At 42.1% G+C, this 26,277-nt stretch overlaps 1 protein-coding gene across 1 annotated transcript in view; it reads right to left on the reverse strand.

The window, feature by feature from the left end:
* LOC122709172 overlaps positions 1-24,876 on the reverse strand; it is a 29,383-nt gene extending 4,507 nt beyond the window's left edge. The window contains exons 1-2 of the mRNA XM_043926318.1: positions 24,807-24,876; positions 23,796-23,981 (exon numbers count right to left, since the gene is read on the reverse strand). Of these exons, the coding sequence (XP_043782253.1) occupies positions 23,796-23,981; positions 24,807-24,876 (256 nt within the window). The remainder of the gene's footprint in view (positions 1-23,795; positions 23,982-24,806) is intronic.
* Positions 24,877-26,277: the final 1,401 nt, after the last annotated feature.

A 26,277-nucleotide genomic window follows, 5' to 3' on the forward strand; every position in this document is an offset into this window, starting at 1 on the left:
GTTCTTTATAACATCAGACTTTACTCCCATCACCAGTCACATCCAGAACTGGGCGTTGTTTCTGCATTGGTGCCATCTCTTCATTCTTTCTGGAGTTATTTCTCCAGTAGCATATATTGAGCACCTACTGACCTTGGGAGTTCATCTTTCAGTATCATATCTTTTTGCTTTTCATACTGCTCATGGGATTCTCAAGGCAAGAATACTGAAGTGGTTTGCCATTCTCTTCTCCACCAACAAACAAGCCAAAAATATAAAAGGTAGGTAAGGACAGTCTCTGCAATAAATGATGTTGGGAAAACTGGACACTTACATGCAAAACAACCAAACTAGACCACTATCTTACAATATGCAGAGAACTGAACTCAAAATGCATTAAGCCTTGAGAAGAAGATCTGAAACCACAGAACTAGAAAAAAACAGGTAGAAACCTCTTTAACAGCTGTCTCAGAAATAATTTTTGGATCTGATTCTAAACACAAAAGAAAAGCAAAAAGGAACAACTGGAATTATAGCAGAGGTCAACAAAATAAAACAGAGAGAAGTGAAATGAAATAGGAGAAAATATTTGCAATTCATATATTTTCTAAGGGGCTAATATCTAAAATATATAAAGAGTTCATACAACTGAATAGCAAACAATAAAAACCAACTTCATTTAAAAAAGGGCCAAAGGTCTCAATAGACATTTTTTCCAAAGAAGACATACAGATGGCAAACAGGCACAGGAAAAGATGCTTTACATCTGTAATCATCAAAGAAATGCAAATCCACACCAACAGAAGTTACCCCCTCACACCTACCAAAATAGCCATCATCAAGAAGAACACAAATAAATGTTGGCAAGGATGTGGAGAAAAAGAAAACACTTGAACACTGTTGGTGGGAATGTAAATTGGTGTAGCCAGTATGGAAAACACCATGAAGGCTCTTCAAAAAATGAGACTGCGTCACGATCCAGCAATCCCGCTCCTGGACATATATTGGGAGAAAGCTGTAAACTGAAAAGATAATGCACGACTAGTTACAATGCCTAAGATGTGGAAGCAACCTAAATGTCCACTGCCACATGGATAAAGAAGATGCGGCGCATACACACAATGGAATACTGCGGAGCCATAAAAAGAATGGAATGATGCCACTTGCAGCAACTTGGATGGACCTGCAGATGGTCAGAGAAGTGAAGTCAGGCACAGAGAAAGACAAACGTCGTATGATACTGCTAACATGTAGACTCTAAAAAAGCGATACGCATGAACTGACTCACAAGATAGAAACGGATACACAAATTTTAAAAGCAAACTTACGATTACCAAATGGGACAAGTGAAGGGAAGGATAAATTAGGAGGTGGAGATTAATACACAGATGCTACTATATGTAAAATAATCAACAAGGACCTACTGTATAGCACAGGGAACTCTCCAAAATATTCTGTAATACCTTATAAGGGAAAAGAATCTGAAAAAGAATAGAGCTATGAATATATATAACTCAATCACTTTGTTGTATACCTGAAAATAATACCATACTGTAAATCAACTATTCTCCAGTATAAAATAAAAATTAAATTAAAAAAGAACTCATACAACTTAATAGCAAAGAAAATAAATCTCGTTTTTAAAAGGGCAGAAATCCAAATAGACATTCTTTCAAAGAAGATATACAAACGATCATCAGGCACATGAAAAGATGCTCAACATTCTAAATCACTAGAAAACTGCAAATCCAAACTGCAATGCAGTATCACTGACCACATGCTATCATCAGAAAGATCAGAAATAACACGCTGGGGAGTATGTGGAGAAAAAAGAACCTTTAGAAGCTGTTGGTGGGAAGGTAGAATGGTACAGCCAGTATGCAAAACAGTATGGAGGGTCTTCAAAAAACAAAAACTAAAATTACCTCATGATCCAGCACTTTCACTCCTAGGTATACATATCTGAAGAAAATAAAAACACTCATGGGTCAGTAGTATCAATCATCAGTGACTAAGAAGAAGCATACATCTCTGTGGTTCAGTGCTACGTCCTGGCCATCACCTGCTGCCCTACCAGGATTCTGGAAGCCTGAGCAGAAGTTGGAAGGGCATATATATCCCTTTAGATAATAATCATTTATAGCTATCTATGACAACCCACTCCAGTGTTCTTGCCTGGAGAATCCCAGGGACGGCAGAGCCTGGTGGGCTGCCGTCTATGGGGTCGCACAGACTCGGACACCACTGAGGCGATTTAGCAGCAGCAGCAGCAGCATATAATAAGAATTATACACCATGAACAAGTGGGATTTATTTTTGGAATGCAAGAATGCTTCAACCTAGGAAAATGCATCTGGATAGCACACACATTAACAGAATAAAGGGGAAAAAACATGTTCATCTCAGTTCATAGAAAAAACAGTTGAAAAAATTAAACACCTTTTCATGCTAAAATCACCTGACAAAGTACATTTGAGGGAAATTATCATGACAGAATAATGCCATACATGGAAAACCCATAGCCAACATCACAGTCATTGGTGAAACATGGAAAATCTTTCCTTTGACTTCAGGAAGCATGCAAGAATACTGGGTTTTACCACTTCTAAGCAATAGAACTTGTAGTTTTAGACATGGTTGTCAGCAAAGACATAGAACAAAAGAAGTTGAATTAATGAATAAATCACCAACATTCAAATATGAAAATTGGAAGTAGAATTATCTATGTTCGCATGTGACATGATTTCATAAGTAGAAATCCTAAGCACGCCACAAAAATGTTATCTATAATAAATGAATTCAGCAAAGTAACATGGTACAAAAATTAACACTGAAATTCACTTGCATTTCTGTACAGTAATAGGATCAGTTTCGAAAGGAAATTAAGAAAACGACCACATTTACAAATACATCAGAAAGAATAAATTACTGAGTTTCCTTGGTGGCTCAGATGGTAAAGAATCTGCCTGCAATGCGGGAGACCTGAGTTTGATCCCTGGGCTGGGAAGATCCCCTGGAGGAGGGCATGGCCACCCACTGCAGTATTATTGCCTGGAGAACCCCCGTGGACACAGGAGCCTGGCGGGCTACAGTCCATGGGATCGCAAAGAGCTGGACATGACCGAGCAGCTGGGTACTTCACTGAGGAGGTGAAGATTTGCACAGTGAAACCTTCCAAACGCTGCAAATAAAGTGTATGACACAAATTCCATTTTCATGGATTAGATTTACCACTGTTAAGATTTCAATATCAGCCCCTGTAATATACAATTGTAATTCAATCCCTATCAAAACCCCACAGAAATAAAAAACACATCCAAAATAAAAAACCAATCCTAAAATTCACTACTTAATTAATTAAAAATCACTAATTAATACCTAATTAATGCCCAAACGGCCAACCTATATTGAGCAAGAAAAACAATGTGGGAGGACACATATTCCTTGATTTCAACATTATCACAAAGTTACAGTAATCACCACAGTCTGGTACTGTCATAAAGATAAAAGTATTAATCAATGGAAAAGAATTCTGAGCCCAGTAAAACGTTCACACATATGGTCAAATGATTTTTGACAAGAGTGGTAAGATCATTCAATGGGGGAAAGACAGTGTTCCCCAAAACATTGCTGGGACAACTTGAAATCCATATGCCAAGGAATGAGGCTCAAATCAGCTCAGTCACTCAGTCGTGTCCGATTCTTCGATACCCTGGGGACTGCAGCACGCCAGGCCTTCCTGCTCATCACCAACTCCCGGAGTTACTCAAACTCACGCCCATTGAGTTGGTGATGCCATCCAACCATCTCATCCTCTGGTGATCCCTTCTTCTCCCATCTTCAATCTTTCCCAGCATAAGGGTTTTCTCAAATTAGTCAGCTCTTCACACCAGGTGGCCAATGAATTTGAGTTTCAGCTTCGGCAAGAGGCCTTCCAAAAAATGTTCAGAACTGATTGCCTTTAGGATGGACTGGTTGCCTTTGGATGGACTGCTTGGATCTCCATGCAGTCCAAGGGACTCTCAAAAGTCTTCTCCAACACCACAGTTCAAAAGCATCAATTCTCCGGTGCTCAGCTTTCTTTAGAGTCCAACTCTCACATCCATACATGACTACTGGAAAAACAACAGCTTTGACTAGATAGACCTTTTTTGGGAAAGGAATGTCTCTGCTTTCTAACATGCTGTCTAGGTTGGTCAGAACTTTTCTTCAAAGGAGTAAGCGTCTTTTAAGTTCATGGCTGTAGTCACCATCTGCAGTGATTTTGGAGCCCTCAATATAGTGTGTCACTGTTTCCCCATCTATTTGCCATGAAGTGATGGGACCAGATGCCGTGATCTTAGTCTTCTGAATGTTGAGCTTTAAGCCACTTTTTCACTCTCCTCTTTTACTTTCATCAAGAGGCTCTTCAGTTCCTCTTTCTGCCGTAGGTGGGGTGTCATCTGCATGTCTGAGGTGATTGATATTTCTCCCAGCAATCTTGATTCCAGCTTGTGTTTCATCCAGCCCAGCATTTCTCAGGATGTGGCTGGAGCTGTGTAAACAAGATTTAGAAAGGCTAACTGGAAAATGAATCAAGAGACATAGCCAGAGATAAACCTACACACCTATGTTCACCTTATCTATGACAAAAGAGACAAGAATAGACAATGGAGAAAAGATAGCCTCTTCAATAAGTGGTGCTGGGAAAACTGGACAGTTTCATGGAAAAGAATCAAATCAGAACAATCTCTCACACCACACATAAAAATAAACTCAAAATGGATTAAAGATCTAAATGGAAGACTAGGCACTATAAAAACGTTAAGAGAAAAACATAGGCAGAACACTCTCTGACATACATCGCAGAAAGATCTTCTATAAGTCACTTCCTAGAGTGATGAAAATAAAAACAAAAATAAAAAAATGCAGCCTAATCAAACTTAAAAACTGACCCCTGGCAGACAGTGTTCTCCCAAAATGAAAAGACCCCCAGAAAGGAAGAAAATATCTGCAAATGAAGTGACCAACAGGGGATTCATCTTCAAAATATGCAATAGCTCATGCAGCTCAACACTTAAAAAAAAACAAACAAACATATATCCCCAATCAAACAATAGGTGCAAGATCTAAATACACATTTCTCCAAACAAGGCATACAGGTGGCCAAGAGGAACATGAAAAGACAGTGAACATCACCAATCACTAGAGAAATACAAATCAAAACTCCAATGAGGTATCGGCTCATACCAGTCAGAATGGCCATCATCAAAAAATCTACAAACAATAAATACTGCAGAGGGTGTGGAGAAAAGGGAAGCCTCGTACATTGTTGGTGAGAATGTACACTGGTACATCCACTATGGAAAACAGGATCAGTTCAGTGCAGTTGCTCAGTTCTGTCTGACAGGATGAAGGTTCTTAAAAGACTGAAAATAAGACTTACCATATGATATAGTCATCTTACTCTTGGGCATATATCCAGAGAAAACCAGAATTGGAAAAGATACATGTTCCCCAATGCCCGTTGCAGCACTATTTACAATAGCCAGAAGACGGTAGCAACTAAATGTTCCTCAAAGGAGGAATAGATAGAGAAGATGTGGCTCATGTTTACAATGGAATACTACTGACTCTTAACAAGAACAAAATAATGCTATGTGTGCAACATGGATGAACCTGGAGATTGTCATACTGAGTGAAGTCTGATATAGAAAGACAAATATCATATGATGTCACTTACATATGGAATCTGAAAGAATGGTACAGATAACCCTATTTACAGAAATAGAGTCTCAGATGTAGAGAACAGACTTACGGTACCAAAGAAGGGTGAAGGATCAATTAGGATCGACAAATACACTCTACTCCACAGAAAATAGAGAAAGACCTACTGGAGAGCACAGGGAACTCTATTCAGTTCTTTGTAATAACCTACGTGGGAACAGAATCTAAAAACAGAGGGTGTATACATATATAACGGATTCACTTTGCTGCACAGCAGAAACTAACAGCACTGCAAAGAATGATATGACAATTAAAATTTAAAATAATAACACAATGAATCAAGACACATAAATCTAAGAACTGAAAACACAGAACCTCATCTCTCTCTCACAATGATTAGAAGCACTGTTCATTGTTCTGACCCTGATGCTTCCTCAGGATATACAGGATTTTAGCCAAGTGCCCTGGGGCTGGGGCCGATGGGTGGCGGGGAAGGAAGCAGACTCAGTGTTTTGGGGATAGAAGACAATCTGGGCTGGCCTTGGCTGTGGTGAGCAGACCACCCCCTGGACTGACTCCCACTGAGACCTACTGCCCACCTGAACACTGTCTCCCAGGGCTCAGGGACACACCCAGTGTCATAGGAGCAGATGATCTGCTACACAAACACTGACATCACAAGGAAAGATCAACATGATTGAAAAATAGCTCTGATAATGTTACACAGATTCTCCAAAGGCGTTTCAGAGAGACAGTTATCTATAGCTGGATGAGGGGGAGAGAAGAAGAAACAAAGGGGCTGGCACAGAATTTTACCCATCGATATCCAGCTGGTGCAGTGGGAAAGAACCCACCTGCCAATGCAGGAAACACATGAGATACGGGCTCCGTCCCTGGGTCGAGAAGATTCCTCTGGAGTAGGAAGTGGCAACCTACTCCAGCATTCTTGCCAGCAAAACCCCATGGACAGGGGAGCCTGGTCTACAGTCCATGGCATCACAAAGAGCTGGGCTTGACTGAGCGGCTGAGCACACAGATGTGTCACAAGGGACAACCTTCAAAGAGGGGCTCCCCTTTCATGTGTTCCTTGTAATGGCTTTTCACTCGTTTCCAAATGAAACTGGAGATGAAAAGCATGGAAATATATTTTAAAGAAATTCCCTTAAGTTTATCAAATATGTTCTGAGGAAGTTCAACTGGAAAAGGACTCTTTTGAATGGGGTAGTCATTCAGTTCTGTGGCTCAGTCATGGCTGACTCTTTGCGACCCCGTGGACTGCAGCACGCCAGGCCTTCCTGTTCATCACCAACTCCCGGAGTTTACTCAAACTCACGCCCGAGTTGGTGAGGCCATCCAACCATCTCATCCTCTGTTGATCCCTTCTCCTCCCATCTTCAATCTTCTCCAGCACCAGGGTCTTTTCAAATGAGTCAGCTGTTCACATTAGGTGGCCAAAGTATTGGACTTTCAGCTTCGGCATCAGTCCTTCCAACAAATATTCAGAACTGATTGCCTTTAGGATGGACTGGTTGGATCTCCTTGCAGTCCAAGGGACTCTCAAAAGTCTTCTCCAACACCACAGTTCAAAAGCATCAATTCTCTGGTGCTCAGCTTTCTTTAGAGTCCAACTCTCACATCCATACATGACTACTGGAAAAACAACAGCTTTGACTAGATGGACCTTTGTTGGCAAAGGAATGTCTCTGCTTTTTAATATGCTGTCTAGGTTGGTCAGAACTTTTCTTCAAAGGAGTAAGCGTCTTTTAAGTTCATGGCTGTAGTCACCATCTGCAGTGATTTTGGAGCCCTCAATATAGTGTGTCACTGTTTCCCCATCTATTTGCCATGAAGTGATGGGACCAGATGCCGTGATCTTAGTCTTCTGAATGTTGAGCTTTAAGCCACTTTTTCACTCTCCTCTTTTACTTTCATCAAGAGGCTCTTCAGTTCCTCTTTCTGCCGTAGGTGGGGTGTCATCTGCATGTCTGAGGTGATTGATATTTCTCCCAGCAATCTTGATTCCAGCTTGTGTTTCATCCAGCCCAGCATTTCTCAGGATGTGGCTGGAGCTGTGTAAACAAGATTTAGAAAGGCTAACTGGAAAATGAATCAAGAGACATAGCCAGAGATAAACCTACACACCTATGTTCACCTTATCTATGACAAAAGAGACAAGAATAGACAATGGAGAAAAGATAGCCTCTTCAATAAGTGGTGCTGGGAAAACTGGACAGTTTCATGGAAAAGAATCAAATCAGAACAATCTCTAACACCACACATAAAAATAAACTCAAAATGGATTAAAGATCTAAATGGAAGACTAGGCACTATAAAAACGTTAAGAGAAAAACATAGGCAGAACACTCTCTGACATACATCGCAGAAAGATCTTCTATAAGCCACTTCCTAGAGTGATGAAAATAAAAACAAATATAAAAAAATGCAGCCTAATCACACATAAAAACTGACCCCTGGGAGACAGTGTTCTCCCAAAATGAAAAGAGCTCACAGAAAGGAAGAAAATATCTGCAAATGAAGTGACCAACAGGGGATTCATCTTCAAAATATGCAACAGCTCATGCAGCTCAACATTAAAAAACAAAAACAAAAACAAAAACAAAAACTAATATCCCCAATCAAACAACAGGTGGAAGATCTAAATACACATTTCTCCAAAGAAGGCATACAGGTGGCCAAGAGGAACATGAAAAGACACTGAACATCACTAATCATTAGAGAAATACAAATCAAAACTCCAGTGAGGTTTGGTATCGGCTCATACCAGTCAGAATGGCCATCATCAAAAAATCTACAAACAATAAATACTGCAGAGGGTGTGGAGAAAAGGGAAGCCTCGTACATTGTTGGTGAGAATGTACACTGGTACAGCCACTATGGAAAACAGTATCAGTTCAGTGCAGTTGCTCAGTTCTGTCTGACAGTATGAAGGTTCTTAAAAGACTAAAAATAAGACTTACCATATGATATAGTAATCTTACTCTTGGGCATATATCCAGAGAAAACCAGAATTTGAAAAGATACATGTTCCCCAATGTCCGTTGCAGCACTATTTACAATAGCCAGAAGACGGTAGCAACTAAATGTTCCTCAATGGAGGAATAGATAGAGAAGATGTGGCTCATGTTTACAATGGAATATTTCCGACTCTTATTTTTTTTTTAATTTGGAGTAATTTTTATTCTCTTTAGTCCAAATGTTTTGTAATGTGATAGTACTTTAGTAATTGACAATAAAATACTGCCGTTTTGATAGCAGTCAAGTAACAAAGCAGTTGTGCTGAGTTTGGACTTGATCTGATATTAATGCACATGATCACCTGGAGATATTATCCCACTGTCTGAATAGTCATTTTGCATCTCCAGAGAGGACATTCCCTTCTTGTCGGGTTCTCTGCTCAGACACGGCTTGCTGGAGAACAGAGGTGCCTGTGTTTTCACAGGTTGGGTGAGACGAGTGAGCACGGGAGAGTGTGGCCTGAGTCTTGGGGTCACTCTGCCAGGGACAGGGCACTGTAGCAGATGGCCGTGGATCTAGCACATCCCCGGGACAGCAGGGCTGAGGCCACTGGGAGTTCCCAGTGGGGTGTGCTGGAGCGTCTGCCAGGAAGAGCTTCGTGGTTTGTGTGCCAGCTCTGTCGGAGAAAAGAAGGAGCCAGTGGAGCCCAGGAGACGATGCTCTGAGTCACAAGCCCGGAGGATGCAGGTGGAGGTGGTCCCGGAGGCTGAAGTCCCCGGAGGCGCAGGGCCAGGGCAGGGTGCATCCAGATTCATGTGCCGTTTCTTACAGTTTTCCGTGATCTCATTAGAAATTCCAAGTCTTTCATCCTTGTGTTGTTCTTCCTCACTTATAGATAAAGAAATAAAGACCCAGGATTACCGACTCTTAAAAAGAACAAAATAATGCTATGTGTGCAACATGGATGAACCTGGAGATTGTCATACTGAGTGAAGTCTGATATAGAAAGACAAATATCATATGATGTCACTTACATATGGAATCTGAAAGAATGGTACAGATAACCCTATTTACAGAAATAGAGTCTCAGATGTAGAGAAGAGACTTACGGTACCAAAGAAGGGTGAAGGATCAATTAGGATCGACAAATATACTCTACTACACAGAAAAGAGATAAAGACCTACTGGAGAGCACAGGGAACTCTATTCAGTTCTTTGGAATAACCTGCGTGGGAACAGAATCTAAAAACAGAGGGTGTATATATATATAACTGATCTTTGTAATAACGTACATGGGAACAGAATCTAAATTAAAAAAGAACTCATAGAACTTACTAGCAAACAAAATAAATCTCGTTTTTAAAAGGGCAGAAATCCAGATAGACATTCTTTCAAAGAAGATATACAAATGATCAACAGGCACATGAAAAGATGCTCAACATTCTAAATCACTAGAAAACTGCAAATCCAAACTGCAATGCAGTATCACTGACCACATGCTGTCATCAAGAAGATCAGAAATAGCATGCTGGGGAGTATGTGGAGAAAAAGGAACCTTTAGACGCTGTTGGTGGGAAGGTAGAATGGTACAGCCAGTATGCAAAACAGTATGGAGGGTCTTCAAAAAACAAAAACTAAAATTACCTCATGATCCAGCAGTTTCACTCCTAGATATACATATCTGAAGAAAATAAAAACACTAATTCAAAAATATACATGGACTCCAATATTTGTACCACATTATTTACAATAGCCAAGATATGGAAGCAATCTAAATGCCCAGCAGCATATGAGTTGATTAGAATAAATTACACACACACGCACACAATGGAACACCACTCACCTACAGAAAAGAGTGAAAATTTGCCATTTGTAAAGCATGGATGGATCTGGAGAATATTATGCTTAGTGAAATAAATCAGAAAAATACAAATACTTACTGTATGTTATCACTTATTTCTGGACTCTAGAAAATAAAACAGTGAAATCCCTGGTGATTTAGTGGTTAGGACTCCACACACACACTGCAGGGGGCCTAGGTTTGCTCCCTGCTTGGGGAACTAGAATCCTGCAAGCTAGGTGGCAGGGACTAAATAAATAAATAAATAAAAATAAAAACTGAAACACTAAGTAATAAAACAGAAACATACTCACAGATATAAGGAACAAACACGTAGTTGCTAGTGGTGAGGAGCAGACAGACAAGATGGGTTAAAGGATTAAGACACACAGACTTCTTTGTATAAAATAAATAAGCTCTGTATTGTCAGGAGTTTTCACATGTACGTTTTAAACTTAAACAAGGCACAGTTCTAAAAATGGGGATTTTTTTATTGATGCTAAGGCAAGGGTAAAAGTACCTCTATAAAATAAATTGCAGTTTTCCAACAGTTCAAAGGAATCAGTTCCTCAGGCCATCCCTAAATGAATGTGTGAGCAACTGTTAACATAATTTTATGAAAGTGGTCTGTTTGAAGTTTCTGTCTACTCTAGATTGAAATTTGGTAATTTTTGTTGTTCAGAAAATTATTCATGTAGCCTATCATGTCAAATTTATAGGTATGAAATTGTTCAGTATCTTTACATAATTCTGTTTTATACAGGTTTTCTAGTTTTATTCATAATACACTAATTTTTTTATTGGCTTCACAGGGTTCATTTATTTCCGTATAGAAAAATAATACTTTCCTTTTCCAAAACCCAGCATTTAGTTGTACCAATGAAGCACAGTATGTACTTTCCAATTGGTAATTTTAGGTTTTCCAGGTTTAATTCATCCTTCATTTCCAATGTGTAAAATTTTCGCTTCTATTCCTAGGTTGAACAATTGCTCTGTGTAACTTCAATCTTGCTAAATAAATAAACAAATTCAAGTTTTTATTGGAAAAACAAAGCGAAGCACAGTTGCCATAAAGGAAAAAGGACACCAATGAGGTTATAGTAAGTGACAGATGTGAAAATATATTTTCAACATAGATAAGACAGATAAAACTCAGTGACACATAAAAAATACCTCAAATAGCAGTGGGTCCTCATTTAGCCCCTGCACCGCGCATGCGTGGAGCCCTCCCGGGAAAGCGGCAGGTGTGGGCTCCTCTGTTCCCGTACTGAACATGCTCAGGGCCCTCAGGAGTCATTCATATGCTGAAATCTTAACCTCTAAGGTGATGGTATGAGGAGGTGGGGCCGGTGGATGTGATTAAGTCAGAAGGCAGAGCCCTCAGGGAAGAAGAGTGCTCTTGCAAAACTCTCCCAGGCCTGGGAGAGCCCCTCCCCTCTTCTGACAGGGGGGAGTGCACTGAAAACAATCCTCCTGTGAACCAGACAGTGGTTCCTCACTGGTCATGGGATCTGCATTCACCTTGATCTTGGACTTCTCAGCACCTATAACTGTTAAGAAGTAAATTTCTGCTGTTCATATGCTACTTGGTCTATGGTATTTGTTACAGCAGCCCGGATGGAATCAAACAGCCTCTGATTCAGGCAGCCAGTGTCTGATTATAATTGCTACGGATATAACTAGGCAAAGGAAGAGGGTGAAGGCAGGGAGTGGGGGATGTTTTCTTTTAACTGGAGTGGTAAGTGACATCTTTCTGTTGGGAGGAACATGAAGGAAATGATACTTAAGAGGAATTCTAAATGTTCTTCTCCATAGGCCCTGGAATGCATTTGAGAAAATTAAAAATCCTTTCCTGATTGAAAACCAAGATAACACTTAACATAAATGGCAACAGGTAGAAATGTTTAGCTCCATCACATGAGCAAAAACAACAACAAGAAAACATATTTATATACATATCAAACCCTACAAACCAGCAAGGATCCACTATCAGCAAAACATGCCTTTATGGCACCATGAACGAGGGTCAGCAGAGACTGCACTGGGAGGATTAGACCTCAAGTGCTTCATGAAATAGAATAACTTGACTACCTTATAAAAGAAACTCCTATAAATCTGTTAAGGTCCTAAAAGACACTACTGGAACCATCAATGAATAAGACACTATGAAACACACCCATAATGGAGAACAGTATGGAGGTTCCTCAAACCTCACCCTATAGTAATGGACTGTGGAATACTAAAGACAATTGGAGACTTTATCACAGAGCAGGGAAGGCAGACCAACTGAGACCCAACAGGAGCCCAGTCACCAGTCACAATTTAGCAGGAACACAAGGGAAAAACAGCGTCAGATGCCAAAGGAAACATCACAGAAACGGTCTGTAGATTTTTCATTCTAAACTATCCCTCAAGAATAAAAGCAAAATAAGAACATTTTCAGATGAAAACATTTTCAGACTACGAGCATTTGCCTCTCTCAGGCTCTCACTGAGAGTGAGGAAGGATGTAGTTTGAGCGAGTCCCAGAGGGGAGGAGTGCAGTGAGACGTGGGGGCAGGAGATGGGCAGATGCAGGTCTAAGGCAGAGAGTCACTGACTGTGCGAAACAACACCCCTGGATCAGCAGTGATAATCATCATGAGTAATTAGAAGCATTAACTTCTGTGGTCCAGTGCTGCGTCTTGGCCACCTGCCACTCTACCAGGGTTTAGGAAGCCAGAGCTGAAGCTGTGAGCGTGTGTGTGTGTGTGTGTGTGTGTGTGTATATATATATCTATATATATATATATATCTGTAATCATTTATATCAATTCATATAATAAGAATTGTACAATATACACAAGTGGGATTTTTCCTGGAATGCAAGAATGCTTCATCATAGTAAAATGCATTGGTATCATGCACCACGTTGGAGAAGGAAATGGCAACCCACTCCAGTGTTCATGCCTAGAGAATCCTGTGGACAGAGGACCCTGGTGGGCTGCTGTCCATGGGGGTCGCACAGAGTTGGACACGACTGAAGCGCCTTAGCAAGCAAGCAAGCAAGCAAGCAATGCACCACATTCACATAACACTCGGAAAAACCATGATCTCAATTAATGCAGAGAGAGCAATTTAAAAACTTCAAAACCTTTTCATGATTAAAAAAAAAAACTTGACAAATAACACTTGAAGGAAACTACCACCATAAAGTTCAAGTCCCTGATGGCTCAGCAGTAAAGAATCTGCCTGCGAAGCAGGAGAGGCAAGAGACAGAGGTCCGATCCCTGGATCAGGAAGATCCCCTAGAGGACGAAACATCAACCTACTCCACTATTCTTGACTAGAGAGTCCAATGGACAGAGGAGCCTGGTGGGCTACAGTGCAAAAGGTCGTGAAGAGTTGGACACAACTGACTACACAAAGACAAGTAAAACTCACAGCCAACATCACAGCCAGTGATGAAGACTGAAAATTTTTCCTCTGAGATTAGGAAACACATAAGAATGCTAGGTTTTGCCACTTCTATGCAGCACAGCACTGAGAGTCTTAGCCATCACAGTCAGCAAAGACAGACATACAGACAGATAAATCAGTGACATTTAAATCTGAAAAGAGGTAGAATTATCTATGTCCACCCCTGACATGATCTCAAATGTAGAAATCCTAAGTATGCCACAAAAAATAATGTTATAAATAAAAAATTAATTCAGCAAAGTAACAAGGACATTCACCAAAGTCAATGCTAAAAATCAGTAGCATTTCTGTACACTAATGATCAAAGTGAAAAGGAAATTAAGAAAACAGTTTTGTTTATAATTGTTTCAGAAAGAATAAACTACTTAGTGATTAACCTAACAAAAAAAGTGAAGACTTGCACAGCGAAATGTCAAACTTCGTGAAGACATTAAAAGTCACAAATCCTGTTTTCATGCATTGGAAGACTTATTGCTAAGATCTCAATACTAACCATTGCACTGGACAATTCCAATGCAATCCTGATCAAAACTCCACCTGAAACCCAAATGCCTATCCTAAAACATTTTACAACTAATATACCCCAAAATAGCAAAACAATGACAAGAAGAAAATGTAACATGGGAGAATACCGTTACTGATTTCAAAACTTACTGCAAAGCTATAGTAATCAAAGCAGTTTGGGACTGGCAGGGATCACAGCCTTGCAGTGAGGAAGGGGTTTCCATAACTCAGTGAAGCCATCAGCCGTGGTGTACAGAGTCACCCCAGATGGATGGGTCAGAATGAAGAGTGCTGACAAAAAGTGGTCCACTGGGGGGTGAAATGGCAACCAACTTCAGTATTCCCGTCTGGAGAACACCACGAACAGGAAGAAAAGGCAAAAAGGTATGACGCTGCAAGATGAGCCCCCCAGGTCGGAAGGCATTCAGTATGCTGAACTGGGGAAGAGTGGAGGGCAGCTACTAACAGCTCCAGAGAGAAAGAAGTGGCTGGGCCAAAGCAGAAATGATGCTCAGTTGTGAATGTGTCTGGTGGTGAAAGTAAAGTCCCATGCAGTAAAGAACAGTATTGCATAGGAACCTGAAATGTTAGGTTCATGAATCAAGGTAAATTGGATGTGGTCAAGCAGGAGATGGCAAGAGTGAACTGAACATCGACATCTTAGGAATCAGTGAGCTAAAATGGACTGGAATGGGTGAATTTAATTCAAATGACCATTATATCTACGACTGTGGGCAAGAATCCCTTAGAAGAAATGGAGTAGGCCTTGTAGTCAACAAGAGAGTCCAAAATGCAGCACTTGGGTGCAGTCTCATCAACGGCAGAATGATCTCTGTTCGTTGCCAAGGCAAACCATTCAATACCACAGTAATCCCAGTCTATGCCCCAAACACTACTGCCAAAGATGCTGAAGTTGACCGGTTCTTTGAAGACCTACCAGACCTCCTAGAACTAACAACAAAAAAAAAAAAAAAAAGGAAAGGAAAAGATGTCCTTTTCATCATAAAGGATTGGAATGCAAAAGGAGGAAGTCGAGAGATACCCAGAATAATAGGGATATTTGGCCTTGTAGTACAAAATGAAGCAGGGCCAAGACTAACAGAGTTTTGTCAAGAGAACATGCTGGGCATAGAAAACACCCTTTAACAACAACACAAGAGATGACTCTATCCATGGACATCACCAGGTGGTCAATACGAAAATCAGATTGATTATATTCTTTGCAGCCGAAGACGGAGAAGCTCTACATAGTCTGCAAAAACAAGACTGGGAGCTGACTGTGGCTCAGATCATGAGCTCCTATTGCAAAACTCAGGCTTCAATGGAAGAAAGTAGAGAAAACCACTAGACCATTCAGATATGACCTACAATCAAATCCCTTACAATTATACAGTGGAAGCGACAAACAGATTTAAGGGATTCGATCTCATAAACAGAGTGCCACCCAAAGATTCACATCAGAAAGAAGGGGCAACATGATTGAAAAATATCTCTAACACATTACATAGATTGTGAAAAGATATTTTTCATAGACAGTTGTTTATCGATGAATGAAGAAAGGAGGGGACAGAGGTGGACAGAGATGGGGGGTTTAGACATAGACTTTAAATCTTTGTAATGTCTCACAAGGGAAAACTTCCAGTCACTGGCTCACCTTGTATTTTTACTTGTCCTGGATTTTGACTTTTTCCAAGACATGTTCTGTGTGTGTGTTAGTTGCTCAGTCATGTCCGACTCTTTGTGACCCTGTGGGCTGTAGCCCACCAAGCTCCCCTGTCCACGGAATTCTCCAGGCAGAAATACTGGAGTCACTTGAAATTTCCTGATGAAGACTAACTAGGAAAGGGCCCCTTTTAAATGGGGCAGTGTGTTTGTCATTAGCAGAGAACACAGAGGCAGAGGATGGGTGGATGCAGGTCGAAGTCAGACAGTGCCCTCTGCTGGCCCTAGGGGCTCTGTGGTTCCTTGTGCAGAAACAGTCTGAAGGTTTCATTCTAAACGACCTGCCTGCGATGCAGGAGACCCAGCTTTAATCCCTGGGTTGGGAAGATCCCCTGGAGAAGGAAATGGCAACCTACTGGAGAATTCCATGGACAGAGGAGCCTGCTGAGCTCCAGTCCATGAGGTCGCAAAGAGTCGGACATGACTGAGCTACTAACACACAAACTATCACTCAGGAATAAAAATGAATTAAGACTCTTTTCAGATGAAAAAGACTACAAGTGTTTGCCTCTCTTAGGCTCTCACTGAGAATGAGGAAGGGTGTATTTAAGGAAGAAGTGAGTGAGTCTCAGAAGGAAGGAGTAGAGGGTGAGAAACAGAGGCAGGAGATGGGCGGATGCAGGTCTAAGGCAGACAGTCACTGACTGTGTGAAACAACACTCACGGGTCAGTAGTATCAGTCATCAGTGACTAAGAAGAAGCATACATCTCTGTGGCTCAGTGCTACGTCCTGGCCATCACCGGCTGCCCTACCAGGATTCTGGAAGCCTGAGCAGAAGTTGGAAGGGCATATATATCTCTCTAGATAATAATCGTTTATAGCTATCTATGACAACCCACTCCAGTGTTCTTGCCTGGAGAATCCCAGGGACGGCAGAGCCTGGTGGGCTGCCGTCTATGGGGTCACACAGACTCGGACACGACTGAAGCGACTTAGCAGCAGCAGCAGCAGCAGCATATAATAAGAATTATACACCATGAACAAGTGGGATTTATTTTTGGGATGCAAGAATGCTTCAACCTAGGAAAATGCATCTGAATAGCACACACATTAACAGAATAAAGGGGAAAAAACATGTTCATCTCAGTTAATAGAAAAAACAGTTGAAAAATTAAACACCTTTTCATGCTAAAATCACCTGACAAATTACATTTGAGAGAAATCATGACAGAATAATGCCATACATGGAAAACCCATAGCCAACATCACAGTCATTGGTGAAACATGGAAAATCTTTCCTTTGACTTCAGGAAGCATGCAAGAATACTGGGTTTTACCACTTCTAAGCAATAGTACTTGTAGTTTTAGACATGGCTGTCAGCAAAGACATAGAACAAAATAAGTTGAATTAATGCATAAATCACCAACATTCAAATATGAAAAATGGAAGTAGAATTATCTATGTTCACATGTGACATGATTTCATAAGTAGAAATCCTAAGGACGCCACAAAAATGTTATAAATAATAAATGAATTCATCAAAGTAACATGGTACAAAAATTAACACTGAAATTCACTTGCATTTCTGTACAGTAATAGGATCAGTTTGGAACGGAAATTAAGAAAAAGACCACATTTACAAATACATCAGAAAGAATAAATTACTGAGCTTCCTTGGTGGCTCAGATGGTAAAGAATCCGCCTGCAATGCGGGAGACCTGAGTTTGATCCCTGGGCTGGGAAGATCCCCTGGAGGAGGGCATGGCCAGCCACTCCAGTATTCTTGCCTGGAGAACCCCCATGGACAGAGGAGCCTGGTCTACAGTCCATGGGATCACAAAGAGTTGGACTTGACTGAGCAACTGAGCACACATATGTGTCAGAAGGGACAACCTTCAAACAGGGGCTCACCTTACATGTGTTACTTGTAATGGCTTTTCACTCGTTTCCAAATGAAACTAGAGATGAAAAGCATGGAAATATATTTTAAAGAAATTCCCTTAAGTTTATAAAACATGTTCTGAGGAAGTTCAACTGGAAAAGGACTCTTTTGAATGGGGCAGTCAGTCAGTTCAGTGGCTCAGTCATGTCTGACTCTTTGCAACCCCACGGACTGCAGCACACCAGGCTTCCCTGTCCATCACCAACTCCCGGATGCTACGGAAACTCATGTCCACTGAGTCGGTGATGCCATCCAGCCATCTCATCCTCTGTCATCCCCTTCTCCTCCCGCCCTCAATCTTCCCTAGCATCAGGGTCTTTTCCAATAAGTTGGTTCTTCGCATCAGGTGGCCAAAGGATTGGAGTTTCCGCTTCAGCATCAGTCCTTCCAATGGATATTCAGGATTGATTTCCTTTAGGATTGACTAGTTGGATCTCCTTGCTGTGTTTGCCATAAGCAGCTACACACTGCCCTCTCGTGGCCCTGTAAGAAATAGCAGGAGCACTGCAGGGCTCCATGGGTCTGTCTGTCAAAGAGGCCAACAATCAGTTGCCACCTTCACAGTCTTGCTATGAGTAAATCAAATTCTGCAAGTCTCAGTGTTTGGGGGGAGCCGTCTAGTGGAAATCATTGTCTTGACTATGACACAATACATCACTCTCCAAGTGCAGAATTTCAGAGAGTGATGGTTGAGCCCCTGAGTTAGGCCCTGGGACCACAACAGAGAAGAGAGAGGAGGTAGCCACCTCTTGGGACCTGCAGGGAAAGGGTGGGAACCTGCTGGGTGGGATCCCTTGCCTATGCCCCAGCTCTGTGTGTCTAGTGTAGAGATTAGTCTATCTAACCAAAGAATTTTCATAGCTTTCTTCTGAGTACGTTAACAAAATGTTTTAGAAATTTGGGAAACTATCATTCAAAATAGTCTGCATAATTTTACCTACAATTACATAGCATTTTAAAAAATGGGATTACCTGATATTACCGGTGACCTTTTCACTTCATATGAGTAATTATTCTATCCATTTATAAATTTAAAAGATGTGAATTGAACAGCTGCAAATATTCCTTATGATACCTTGTATCACAGGACCTGTTTCTACAGCTCCTGATGCCAGCTTCCTCTGAACGTATCTTGTTCATCTCTGAAAGTGGTGTCCAGAACCTATCAGCTCCAGGCAACGTCCAAATCTAGTATCATTCCTTGAATTTTCAAAGCAGGTTCTCTTTTATCCTTTCTGCTAGGACAGCAGGCCCTTCAAACCCTGTCTCCTCTCCTTTAAGAGCTCCTCCCAGACCAGGACACTGCTTAACCGATTCTCAGTCTGCTCTGTGCACAGTGCACATTGTATGGGAAATATCCAATAGAGATTTGAAACACAATAGGTCTAAATGAGTTACTTGTTACTGCTGATGTCATCCTAAAGTTGTAAATGAATTCCAGAAAACAATCAGTGTTACCTGAAGCAAAAGGACAGGGTACTGTCCGCAAGGTTTGCAAACTGGGGACACACAATTCTTGCCTGTAACTGAAAGCACATTCCCAGGGCTGAAGGGAGGGAAGAACTTTTAAAAAGCAAAAGTCCCAGAATGCTCAGCCGGGAGACTTGTGAGGGGTTAAATGGCCCTGTGCAGCCTGAGCACAAATCCTGGCAGTGGGACCGCAGTCTGCCGTGACTGGCGGTCAATGGAACGTCTCCTTCAGAGTGCTCACAGGCAGGACCCTTAGCAGGATCAGAACGCTTCAGAGCTTTTGTTTGTGGTTTTCTAAGAACTCAGAACATTACTTCATCTCAGGTCTGTTATGACCTCATGACTCTATTTTATTTGGGGTCTCTGTTAGCTAGAATGGGTCCATTTTCTATGCTCTCTTAAGGAATTTCTCTCAGTTTTACTTTTCCTTGGGGGTTACTATTTTATTTTTACATGGACAATGTTGATTTTCCATGAAAATTCACTGCCCTTCCTGGGGCACACCACTGGAAGACTTCCCAGCTTCTTCTGTGGCCACAGGACCACATCATGGCCAATGAAGTAGGAGAGAAACTGATGTTGCATCCTGGCCTATTATAACGTCCCACAGGCATTTCTCCAAGTTCCTGCCCCTTCTGCTGATGGATACAGATGGGGATGAGATCCTTGGGATGGAAGAGGCCAAGGAGAGGAGAAGTCTGGGCTCCTGAATGACCACATGAGGAAGTGCCGTCTCCCCAGGATGAACACCCACTCAGCACTGTCATGTGGGAAACAGAGTGATGTGCTTCTGAAATTTTAAGTTATTTGATAATTCAGCATGAACTATTATACCCACAAAAATGTTCATCATAGGATGAACTTAAATAGCCATCAATCTAGTACACTTAGATAACAAAAGTAAATTTTGTACCATTAATAGTTTTCACATCCAGTTTAACCTTGTTAATTCTGACTCAGTCATCTGAACTCAGAGAACTTCAATTCCTCAACATTTTACATTCTGAGCTTCAAAAAACTGCAATAAGAATTATAATAATATTTGAAACACAGTGTAGAGAAAGTATTTTCAAGAGAAAACTTCAATAGGAGATTTTAATCCCTTGATCTTGATTTGAAAACACAGCACAGAAAACTAGTTGTGGTTTATCCATATTTATTTCTAATTGAAAATATTTTAGTTGGGATTCATTTTAAAAAAATAAATGACAGGTTTCTTAACCACATCACAGCTGAATGACTATAAATATCCTTTTTGGGAAATTCTTTAGTGATTAGTACTTGTATGTGGTTGACTGACTTGGGTCAAATATCAGCTATCAGAAAATTTCAAAATGTTCTTTTCCTTTCATCAATTTTCAGTCAATAATACATTTGATCTCATGGAGTTTTATATGGTGTGGAATACTTCCACTACTGATGATTTCCCTAATGTTGCAAGAGGCCTGAAGATCAAAATTCTGGCATCCAGTCTATTTCTTTGAAGACAGTGATTAAGTTTTAGTCCAGCTTTTGCAACATTTGCCCCCCAAGGCTCCACCACCCTCCCTTTCTGCCTAACTCAACAGAGAAGAAGATGTTCTCAGAGCTACTTACAAGGTTCAGGGAGATGAAAGCTACACAATGGATCTCGTCATGTGCCTAGGAATTGAAAGGATCTTTCCCATTCAAATATCCTGGTAAGGAACCACACTTCTAGTTTCTTTGGGAGTCAAGAAACATCAAGGAAAGGAAGTCTGTGGTTGGGAAATGAACATACGGCCAATCCATCTGAGAATCACTCCACCTCCTCCCCTTCCTCTGGGTGTGTGGTGCACGGAAAGAGCCCGCGGTCATCACCAGGTGGTTCTCCTTCTTTTTCCCTTAGAAGAGAAACTCAGCTTTATTGCCGACACCAATGCACCGAACTGAGCACTCGAATTTCTCTTGTGTACCTGTTGTCCATCTTTGAAATGTCTGCCATTATCTTCAACAGTGAAATAACGTTCTTCCTAATTATCAGAGTCAGAACTGCAGGGTTTTAAAAAGTCATTCCTGACTGTTTCAAGGGAAAAATTTGCTAACTCAAGAAACAATTTTGATAGAGAAAGACAACCTATCTCTGTGTTACAAAGCATAGTACTTTGCACCAATCACTAGTTTTAATTAGATTGTTTTGAAGCCTCCTAAGTAGGCACCTCTTTCACTTTCATCAAGAGGCTTTTTAGTTCCTCTTCACTTTCTGCCCTAATGGTGATGTCATCTGCATATCTGAGGTTACTGATATTTCTCCTGGCAATCTTGATTCCAGCTTGTGCTTCTTCCAACCCAGCATTTCTCATGATGTACTCTGCGTATAAGTTAAATAAGCACAGTGACAATATACAGCCTTGACGAACTCCTTTTCCTATTTGGAACCAGTCTGTTGTTCCATGTCCAGTTCTAACTCTTGCTTCCTGACCTGTATACAGGTTTCTCAAGAGGCAGGTCAGGTGGTCTGGTATTTGATGAAAGTGAAAGTGGACAGTGAAAAAGTGGGCTTAAAGTTCAACATTCAGAAAACTAAATCATGGCATCTGGTCCCATCATTTCATGGGAAATACATGGGGAAACAGTGGAAACAGTGTCAGACTTTTTTTGGGGGGAATCCAAAATCACTGCAGATGGTGATTGCAGCCATGAAACTTAAAGACGCTTAATGCTTGGAAGGAAAGTTATGACCAATCTAGGCAGCGTATTAAAAAGCAGAGACATTACTATGCCAACAAAGGTACATCGAATCAAGGCTATGGTTTTTCCAGTGGTCATGTATGGATGTGACAGCTGGACTGTGAAGAAAGCTGAGTGCTGAAAAGTTGATGTTTTTAAACTATAGTGTTGGAGAAGACTTTTAAGAGTCCCTTGGACTGCAAGGAGATACAACCAGTCCATCCTAAAGGAGATCAGTCCTGGGTGTTTGTTGCAAGGACTGGTGCTGAAGCTGAAACTCCAATACTTTGGCCACCTCATGCAGAGAGTTGACTCATTGGAAAAGACCCTGATGCTGGGAGGGATTGGGGGCAGGAGGAAAAGGGGACAAGATGGCTGGATGGCATCACCACTCGATGGACATGAGTTTGAGTACACTCCAGGAGTTGGTGATGGACAGGGAGGCCTGGCGTACTGCGATTCATGAGGTCGCAAAGAGTCGGACACGACTGAGCGGCTGAACTGAACTGAACTGAGGTAGGTACCAACAAACAGCACATAAAAACCACAGAACAAAACCCAAACTATTCTCAGACAAAATATGCGTTATCTGGAGAAAATCTGAGAATTTCCCTGGGTTAGATATTCAAAATTGCAAAAGGGTGCACCACAATTTCATGAAATGAACATTTCTCTGGATTCCAAAGTCTTCCCTTCAAGCAAAATTTACCAAACAACCACCGAGCTCTTTGTAGATGCTAGAATTTGAAAATACTTTAGCATCTATGATTACTGTGCAGAAATAAACATTTTAACTTAGAGTAATGCCGTTTCTCCATGGTCTGTTGCTGGAAAAGATGAACAGAAACAAAAACAAACTGTTCAAAAAGCCCTCCATACGCAAAAACATTAAAAGGCGGGGACTACTTTACTTGAAACTTTGCTTAGGTGCTAGCATGTCACGAATTACCCTCCTGGAAGCGCTCGGTGAGTTATCACAGTCAGTCAATAAAGCCCGAAAACACTGAGCGTGAAAGTGAACTTTAACCTTTTGTACCTGATCCTCCAGAAGGCTTTAGGAAAGAGCACGGAGTCCCATCTGAACAGCCGCTGCTGCCGGCGGCCAGCGAACAGGATCCCCGAGCTGTGCGCCCCCATCACCCGCGCGCATCCCGGGAGCAGAGACCCCTTCACACCTGCGGACCCACCGCGCCCGACGCGCACCCGGCGGCCCCAATTTCGCGCTCCTCGGCGGCACCTCCCCGTCTCGCATCCGCGCGCCCGAAGCGACGGGGCCCAGGCAGCGTTCGCAGGCCCAGAGGCCGCCCCCCGCGGTCGTGGGGCAGCCCCACCGAGAGGAGACTCCAGAGGCGCCGGGCAGGGAGGGCTGCGAGCGCGCGGGGCGCCCACCGCTCCACGACCGCCCTGGGGCCCCGGCGCGGCGTCCTCACCCTGCGGCCGGTGGCGGTGACCCCCGAGCAGAGGACCGAGTGAGGCTCCCGCTCCTCTAGGAAGGAGGAGTCAGGGGCCGCTGGCCGTTGGGCAGGCGGGGGCGCGCGGTGAAGGGCTGCGGGTAGAGCTGCACTTACTCGTGTCTGCGCTGCTCCCCGGTCCGGGGCGTCTCGCACTGGGGACCGACCCAGTCTCCACCTTCCCTTCCCTCAGCGAGGGTCCCGGGAGCTCAGGCGTCCCCACGCCTCCGCCCTCGCACCTGCCCCCGCTCACGCCTGCGCACTCGCTGGAGATGGAGCCGGACCTCGCAGCCACCCTCCACCCTCAGCACCCCTGACCTGGATATTACTGTTTATTTTTAATTTACTGTAACTGTTTTACTTGGGGTCAAAAATTTTTCAAATAGCAAGGTTTCTTATCTAAATCATAATTGATGATTTATAGATGTGCCTTTCCCAGAGTTTCTTCTTTTTGTAAGATTTCTTGATGATCATTATTTGTACTTGGTCAACTGATGGTCAACTGACCATCGATTTTCAGTTAGTAACACATTTATACCATGTGGAGTTTTCACTGGTGTTGATTATTTTTCCTAGAAATCACCATGATGGCCCACGTATCCCTAAGTCAAACTATGGGTGTCCAATAGGCCTACTTCTTTGATGACAGATACTCTTTTTTGACAGATACTCAGTTTTGATTCACCTTTTGGAACTGTTTTCCCAAAGAGTCCACCCTCTGGTCTCTCCACTTCATTCGAAAATAAAAAAGGATTTTCTCTCATCTGCTTCCAAGGTCCACGCAGATGAAAGCCACCAAATGGTTCCCAGTCACCTCCTGAGGAACTGAATCTTTTCCTCTCAAATATCCTGGTTAGAAACCACATCTCTCATTTCTCTGGGAACAAAGAAACATCAAGAAAAGAGAGTCCATGGTGGGGAAATGAACAATTCACCTTAAAATTATACTGTCTTGAACTCTTCATCCTGGTATTTAGTGTAGGAAAAAAGCATTGAATTTCATCAAAGCACGAGAAATTTGACAGGTCAATATTCATATCCAGTAAACAATTACTCTAGCACAAATGGATAACAGTAGTTTTTAGCATTATACTACTCTATACCACATTATAACATGACACAATTTACTTATGTTTCTCTTGGTGTGTATCAGGTCTTTTAGAGCATCATCAGAGAAAGGCTGACATTCAGCAACCATGCTGACTTCAGAGAAAAACCATTTCTTTTTATGCCATCAAGTTTAAAATGAACTGTTCAATGAAAACAACACCATTAAGATATAGTCATGGGCCTCCCTGGTGGCTCAGTGGTTAAAAATCTCCCTGCCAATGCAGGAGACACAGGTTCCATCCCATATCCCTTGAAGCGACTAAGCCCATGCACCACAACTATTGAGCCTGTACTCTAGAGCCCAGGAACAGCAACTACTGAGCCCATATGCGGAAACTACTGAAGCGGGAACGAATGCTCTAGACCCCCTGCTCCACAACAAGAGGAGCCACCGCAGTGAGAAGCTCACACACCGCAACTACAGAGCAGCCGCTGTTTACCACAACTAGAGAAAAGCCTGTGCAACGAAGACACAGTACAACCACAAATGAGTAAGTAACATTATTTCTATAAAAGGTAGTCATGTCAAAGCTATCCTTGTCCATATAATTATTGCCTCGTCAATTAAAGCCCGTCATTAAGCTTTAGCTCCACAGAATCTACTATTCTGACATGACATCCTGAAGGGAATCAGAGGTGATCCCTGAGCCCTAGAGTGGACAGTCACACAGCAGGACAATTAAGGAGGCCAAAGCCCGTGAGAGGAGTCAGAGAAGATGGTAAGATTTGACCTGAGAAATACCTAGGACCAAGTCCATCCTGTCTGAGAGGTACTGTGGGAAGGCCAGCAGGTATACAGGGCCTGGCAGGGGAGGAGGCAGCTGATTTATGACGACCTCCTATTGGGACAGGTCTGGGAGAATCCCAGTTTCAAATACATTCTCAAATCTGTCAGGTCCTGATCCCAAATGTATTTATTCAGCAGTACTGGAACATCTACTTTGCCCAGTACTGGGCTGGAGGGCTGTAACAGTCAAAATCAAGGAGCAGTCTCTGCTCCCAGATGGCTGAGCAGCAGTGATAACAGAATGCAGGTTGTTGGAGGCAGAGTACCAGGTCATTAACATCATAACCTTATCTCTCTCCCAGAATTACTACAACCATCACTCATTATCTTAACCCTGACGTTCCTTAAAATAATCAACATTTTAGCAAAGTTCCCCCAAGAGGGTAGACTCAGTGCTTTAAGGATAGGAGACAGTGTGGATGGACCTGACCCTGGCTGTGCTGAGCAGATCTCCCCGTTTGGATGACTCCCACTGAGACCTATTGCTCACCTTCACACTGCTTCCCCTGGTCTTATAAGCAGTCCACTTACTACTGAAACATTCACGTCACAAAGAAGTAGGAACATGATTGAAAAATATCTGATATGGTATGTAGATTATCAAAAGATGGGTTACACAGATGCTTACAGATGGATATAGAGAGGAAGGGACAGAGGTGGACGAAGAAGGGGATTGGACACATAATTTTACATGTCTACATG

Source organism: Cervus elaphus, chromosome 15 (assembly GCF_910594005.1).
Source record: "Cervus elaphus chromosome 15, mCerEla1.1, whole genome shotgun sequence".
NCBI lineage: Eukaryota > Metazoa > Chordata > Mammalia > Artiodactyla > Cervidae > Cervus > Cervus elaphus.